The sequence below is a fragment of the Lampetra fluviatilis genome, chromosome 29 (genome assembly GCF_964198595.1).
Source record: "Lampetra fluviatilis chromosome 29, kcLamFluv1.1, whole genome shotgun sequence".
NCBI lineage: Eukaryota > Metazoa > Chordata > Hyperoartia > Petromyzontiformes > Petromyzontidae > Lampetra > Lampetra fluviatilis.
This window is the reverse complement of record NC_136303.1, coordinates 4782375-4789877: the sequence shown is the minus strand read 5'-3', so window position 1 is coordinate 4789877 and position 7503 is coordinate 4782375. Positions and strand designations below refer to the sequence as shown.

The window sequence follows — 7503 nt, the reverse complement described above, 5'->3', positions numbered from 1 at the left end:
TAGCAAAATCCCTGCTCTCCCACTACAAAGCCCTCCAATTAAGGCTGTTTGGATGGGAAGATAACCACTCAACTATTAGTGGTGGCGAGATGTTAATTATTTTGCCTGGTATACAGAACAGGGTTCAATTCCGACCCTAACACCTATTTATTTGGAGTGTCTCTCCCCGTGGTCGCGTGGAATTTTCTCCGGGACCTCTGGTTTTGCCCTCCACATTTCGAATCAACGTGCGTTTAAAGTATTTTGTTGCTGATATAAATTTCCACATAAGCCACTTCGTTGAGACATCTTACGTGGCCAGGGCGCTTCTGAAAAAGACTTAAAGCTCAGTGGGCCTGACCTGGTCAAATAAAAGTTAGCGAGATAAATGGTCTCACTCCTTTTCAACACATGTACGTACATAGCTTGCAGAGTATTGGTATAAAAGTATTTGCGTACTAAATTTGGATTTAAAGCTTTCGTGACTGCAGGGATTCATCTTCTTGGTGCTTTCGGTAAAGTCACGTAGAAGGGAAATAATAAAATAAAACATAATAAAATAATTCTCACGACGTTTCGGCCACAACGCAAGCAGCCGTCCGCAGGTGAAGAACAGGCCTGTCGGAAAGACAGCGTCTGAATGAAAACCACCAGGCTTGGCAGCGTATATTTAAGCTGCTGGGTTGGAGGGGGACTTTACCGAAAGAACCAAGAAGATATTTGCGTACTGGTAAACTGTTTCATGGAATCCAACAGCAATGCACTTGCATAAACACGTTTGATGCATTTTTTTCCATGTATAGATTTTTAAGCGTGTAATCTTCCGTAAAATACAATTCGATTTACAAATATTTACCGTGGCAGTACAAAGTGAAATCGTCATTAGTGAAGGAATGCAGTTAAGCAATGCAATGCACTCCTCACAAGGACGGGTGCATAACCAAATTTGCCACTCTTATTAAATCGTGATGTGGAACAGGTTTTGGCCAATTACATTGATCAGATTTACACATCTAATAATCAGTAGCAACATTCAAAATAAAGCCACGAGGAAATGTTTTGCCTTTGTTTATTGAGAGAATACAGAATATTTAAAAACATATACAGTATTGCAAAACAAAGCTCACATTTTATGCTCAATTAAGCAAAGTAACAGTGCAAGAATTACCCAAAACAGAACCACCCTTCGTGTGTATGTTAACTTTTGATTTCCTCCAAATAAGTCAAGGCTCCTGCAAGCAAGCTTGACATTTAAATCAGGATCAAATGATATGCAAGATTCATGAAGACACAAAAAATTCGACAATAAAACAAAACTTTTTTATACGCACATGGAGGAAGGAGATTTAAGATATTTAAAACAATTATACGGAACCTGACAATGTGGAAGGTTGCTTGTGAGTGTGGATGTCAGTAAAAAAATGCATCATTATGGAGCCAAACGGTGGACATTAGATTTCTTTGTATGTCACTAAAACTCCATAGATATGTAAAACCATAAGGAATAATCTGAAGAAAAAAAAAACCTTTGAAGTGGAATTTGTGCTTAATATACATATTAAAATGCCACAATAAAAACACATCTTGAAAATAAGAAAGTCAAAGAAAACCTTAGACCCAACCAACTCAAGCCAAAATTAACCTACTCTCAAAATTGTCCAGCACTGTCCCTATATTCACATTTTGTATTTCGGAATTAAACATCAACTACTGCTTAGTTTGTCATAAGCACGCACATCAAAGCACATTTGAATTCATTAAAGGTGTGAATGTCTTTCTACATTTGCGTATTTTCTGTTATCACTGCAGAAGCGCAAATGTTCTAAAATATGTGTAGATTTATGTTAGCTTCAATGCCAGTTGCCAGAATGGGAAAACACATTGTTTAAACCAAGAACATTAACCCTTAAAGTTAATTCTTCAAATGGCAAGCGAATAACCGAAGTGTGCTCACTATTTACATGCAAATCCTACCATGCAATCACGACACAAATAATAAAGCCGCCAACGTTCAACTCGCTTAAATCGGCTCAAAAAAATTGGCTTACTTTTATCGTCACTATGTTTTCTCTATCAATTCACAATGCTGCGTTGCTAGATTAACCCCCGTATTTATTGTTTTCTGGTAGTAAAATAGTATATGATGAAAAACATTTACCTGGACCATACTGCATAGAATGTGTGGTCTCGTGTTAAACTTATAAGATGGAAACTTTAAAATGTACCAGACATGAACCATCGCTGTACGAATGCTTCTAACTGTATGTTGACATATCTAACATTCCTTTCAAAAGCGGAATATTACAAAAATATACATGTCGCATACGCCCCGTTAAATCAATGAGCCAAAAGAAAAGGCGGCCTCTTATCAAGTCATGGGCTTTGAAATTGGTCACTAAAAACTCGTTGGTTATGCAATTCTCAACAAAAACTTTAAACTTTTAGGGAAGAACGCAGCTTTAATGGCACAAACCACTTCAGGCAAAGTGCACAATTTTGGCGGTGGACATTTCCAGCCACTCAAAATATTTGATTACCTTTTTGTTAAAACTATATTGGTACTGCAATTCCATGACTTTCTGAGGATTTATTAATGAATTACCACCTGTGTAATACATTTCGTCCAGCCAATTAATGGAATTACAGATAAGGCATATAATAAAACTGAACTAAATTCCGTTTTACAGGAAATCTCTTCCTTTGACAAACTTTTGATTTACCGAATAAAATAAAATAAAAAATCCAGCACAATGTCGCATATCCCACTATCACATATTTTCCCTCTCACCACAATGAACTGCCCACACCCAGTGTAACATTTGTGCATATGGTGTAACTGTCATGTTCTATATTTGGTTATATAGCCGACGTTTTTCACTTAGAAATATGCGACATTGTACCCGTCATCATCAGCTTCCGCTCGCTGACATTTAAATCACATGAACAGAAATCCTCCCGTCACAACACCAAAACTGCATTCCACTCCAGTAAGTTTGTTTTGTACCAGGTAAAACAGACCTTAAAAACAAAACGTAAGATTATGGTTATACTATGCTCGACAACCAGATGAATGCATGTGGTTTACAACATTCCTGAGAATGAAATTATACAAATATCAAACCCAAAAGTGGACTCCCATATAGCCACACATTTTAATAGGTACCATAAAAGCAAATTGCTTATAACATGTGATCCAACTTTTTTTTCTCGCCATTTTATATATTGTGAACAATCTGGCCAAATTGTCTTAACAAATAATTGAACCCCACCCCCACCCCTTAACCGAAGCAAAGCATGGACCCTTAAACGTATCATCACATATTCAACACAGTTACTTAACAGTGTTTGCGCAACATTTGAGAAGTACAGAGGGGAGTGCTCGTCTTTAAAAGTGTAAACAGCGGAGCATATCGCACAATGCTTTCACACAGCAAAGAAAGCACTTCTGTGAGTAGCGGCTGATGCATCAGGTACCTGTACCTTGTCACTAGGCATTGCAGAAAAACATCTAATTGGGTGTCGTAAAGATGAAGTACCAACGAGGCCCAGAAATAAAGCTGCTAAAAAAAACACAAGAGGCTTGCCAAACTTTGGGGGAAAGAGGAAGAAAAAAATCAACTGCAAAGTAACTTAAAATTCACTTTTGACCAGCAATATGTTACAATGTGAGAAAAAGTGCAATTTTTGGCATGTTTAATTTTTGACGCCTTTTCAAAAATAAATCTTCCCACAACTAAACGGGCAACCACAGCATGACGCCTCAAGCAATTACAAGCGGTTCATCGTCCGAGAAGCCCTGAATCATCGGCACATCTTCATCTTCATCCCCTGAAAAAAAGAAAATGTTTGGTTAGATTTCAGGATTATCTTTATGATATTTTACTTTTGCTGTACTGTTTGTTGGCAATTCCTCCATTTTTCTCCGTAACCCAAGTCCCTTCTTGAAAAAGAGACTTTTAGCCCGAATGGTTTTTTTAGCCAGTTCACCAATAAAGGTAACAACGATGACATTTCAACGTGGGAAACAATACTCACTTGGACCACACATACCCCTCTAGCAGCAGAGTTATGGGCACACGATTGAAACATTGTAAACTTAACAGCCACCTAACAACCAATAACGCTTGGTTAAGCCTGTGCATAATAATGTGTATATTCTAGGCAATACATTTGCACGTGTAAAATTCACCCCATGTACAGTACTGCATCGTACAGAGATAGCTTTCAAGTCAGAAAATAGAACTGGGAAAAATGTAGGTCACTGAGGACTTATATAAGCCGACTCAGTAATGAAGGTGATAGTGGGGGTCACAGAACCACATCCAGCCAAAATGTTTGCCAAGTGCTGGTGTTGACACTGCACCAGAGGTACTCAATGTAATATCAGTTGAAACGAAGGCAGGTTCCAGGCTAGGCTCACATACCAATGGTCACTTAATGTACGTGGCTTGATATTAGATAACAGGACGCAAATATCGTAGTAGCAATGGACATTGACCAAAACACCACCGCTATACATATACTATCAGTGCACCGCATGGCCGAATGAATGTATGCGTACATGTGCTTACATGATACAATTGATATAAGCAAAGCACACATGAACAAACAGAAACTTTATAGCTACGAGTTACAGTAAGAATAAATAACTGTTCTCTCCTCAGTGAAATTAATCTTCCGATGCCAACTTCAAAAGATTTTGTACTGAAGTAAAAGCTGTTGTTTGGAGCCCGTGTCAGGTGCCTGCATCGATTCCATCAATGAAAGCCGGCCACCCTGCCTGAAGGACCCTTCTCCCCCTGCACTCCGTACCGTCAACTCCGTGTCTAAATCTAAGCTCAAGACCTTCCTTTGTACTTCGGCCGATAAACGACTGCTTCTACAAAACAAATATCTGTACAACATTTTATTTATCCGGATATGGATAGTGAGAACTTGTTTAGCATGACGCTGCAGCTTGTTAAGGGACTAACCACTTCAACTTTTTATTCTTGGTTCTTTCGGTAAAGTCACGTAGAAAGAATTTAATAAAATAATAAAAATAAAACATAATAAAATAATTCTCACGACGTCAAGGAGACAGAATCTGAATTCTGTCTCCTTGGCAGACCTGTTCTTCACCTGAAGACGGCTACTTGCGTTGTGGCCGAAACGTCGTGAGAATTATTTTAGAATGTTTTATTTTTATTATTTTATTAAATTCTTTCTACGTGACTTTACCGAAAGAACCAAGAAGATGAATCCCTGCAGTCACGAAAGCTTTAAATCGACACTTCAACTTTGTCTAAGCGTGTGTTATTGGCCACATCTAGGTGGTACCAAGGGCCGGCACTTTGTGCCATGCACGAGCATTACCACGATGGTCTCCAACGAGATTCAACGGTGAACGGGACCCACTCTGCAACTTGCAGACGTCTCGGAACGGGAAAGGGCTAACGCTGTCCTCTACCCCCAAACAACTCCCAGCACCCGGGGGCCACCGGCCAGCCGTTTGGCAAAGCAGAGGCACCTACATGGGGGATGGACCATCGGCATTTCCCTTCTTTGGAGAACCCTGCAGAGCTGGGTTCACCATCTCTTTCTTAGGAGGCAATGACCCAACCTCACAAGGGTATCGACGACTGCACAGCAGCATTACTGACCGTACAAAAAACTATTTATCTTTTTAAAATCCTTTATATTAAGTTCACTTGCGCGCTTGCTTGCTTGCTTACGACCGTGCAAATCTTTCGGTCGTTTTTTAACCCACTTCCCGTGATCCAATCGAGCTGACATTTTGCACACAGACTCGTTGTGCGTGACAATTAATGTTCGTGAAAATTTTTTTCCAAAATTTTACACTTTATAGGACAAAAATATTATATTTAATTACCAATTGCTTAATGGTGCCATGCAATCATCTGACCCATAGGTGGCAGCCATCTCAAGCCAGAGGACGAGAGGACTCTAGCCGCCACGCATATAAAGGATTTATAGTGAAAAACTTTGTTTTTACGGGTTATACTTGTGAAGTATTGGAAATGACGGCAGGAAACTCCTTGACGGGAACACACTTCTTTTATTAAATCTTGACTTGTAACAATACAACGCGTGGCCTCTCTTCTTCACAATGCGCTTCTCTTGACTCTGGATTCTGTGCTGCTGGCTCTCTGTGCCTCGTGTAGACTCCGCGCCTCGGCTACACTCCTCTCTCGCCTCGTGTAGACTCTGCGCCTCTGCTACACTCTCCACTCGCCTCGTGTAGACTTTGCATCTCTCTCCCTGGCTACACCGTATGCATACTCGGCTCGTGTAGACCTTCCTCTCTCTCTGGCTACACCGTATGCATACTCGGCTCGTGTAGACCGTTCTCTCTCTCTGGCTACACACTATACATTACTCAGCTCGTGTAGACCGTTCTCTCTCTCTCTGGCTACACACTATACAGCACTCAGCTCGTGTAGACCGTTCTCTCTCTCTGGCTACACACTATACATTACTCAGCTCGTGTAGACCGTTCTCTCTCGCTGGCTACACACTATACATTACTCAGCTCGTGTAGACCGTTCTCTCTCGCTGGCTACACACTATACATTACTCAGCTCGTGTAGACCGTTCTCTCTCGCTGGCTACACACTATACATTACTCAGCTCGTGTAGACCGTTCTCTCTCGCTGGCTACACACTATACCGTACTCTCCTCTACTCTCCATTACTCAGCTCTCCGGGCTCTATCTCTGCACCTTCGTCTTCATTCTTAGATGGTTCCACTTCTGCCCCCTGCTCCTCTGTGCATCACCTTATATACCCCTTCTTCCCGGGAGACGGAGCGGATGCGGACCTCAACGTCGGCACCGCTCCTCAGTTACCCAATCCCCACGCGCTATCCCTACGATCCGGTTCCGCTCAGCGCGTGTTTCCACTCCCCGACCAATCACACCGCGCTGCTACCCGATCACTCCCTCTGGGCGCGTCACCGGCACACAGCCAATCAGCAGCACTACCCCCACCCGCGCACTGACGCCTGCTCCTCCCCGTCAGCGCGCGTCACCACACACACACCCGTACATACGCGCTGGCACACGACATATACACCCAGCGCGTATCACCACTACACTTGTATTAGACCAGGTAAGGCCCACCGAGCTACATTGCTCTTTTTTTCAGAAGTGACCTGGCCACAGATGATAGGTCAACAAAGTGGCTGATCATGTGGAAATGTACAGCAGCCAAATATTCTAAATGAATGTTGATTCTAAACGTGGAGGGAAAACCCGGGAAGACCCGGAAAAAAATCCACGCGACCACGGGGAGAACACACAAACTCCAAATATACGTCAGTCGGGATTGAACCTACGACCTCCTGTATACCTGGTGAGGTAGTTACGTGTTCACCCGTGGTGGAGAGATGTTGTTTACCCAGGAAAGCCTCACTGAGTCCCTTTATTGTATTTTTCAGTCGGGTCCTTGCAAGCATGAATATTCCAATCGTCATTTATGGGATAATTATTTTCAAATTTAGCAAATTTAGACCATGACACAAAC

General features: G+C 41.7%; 1 protein-coding gene across 3 annotated transcripts in view; it reads right to left on the bottom strand.

The window, feature by feature from the left end:
• Positions 1-1034: 1034 nt before the first annotated feature.
• The window catches only part of SORL1 (sortilin related receptor 1), an 89493-nt gene continuing 83024 nt past the window's right edge, over positions 1035-7503 (bottom strand). For all 3 annotated transcript variants that reach the window (XM_078870032.1, XM_078870033.1, XM_078870034.1), the window contains exon 47: positions 1035-3807. In XM_078870032.1, coding sequence (XP_078726158.1) covers positions 3740-3807 — 68 coding nt within the window. In that variant the 3' untranslated portion in view covers positions 1035-3739. The remainder of the gene's footprint in view (positions 3808-7503) is intronic.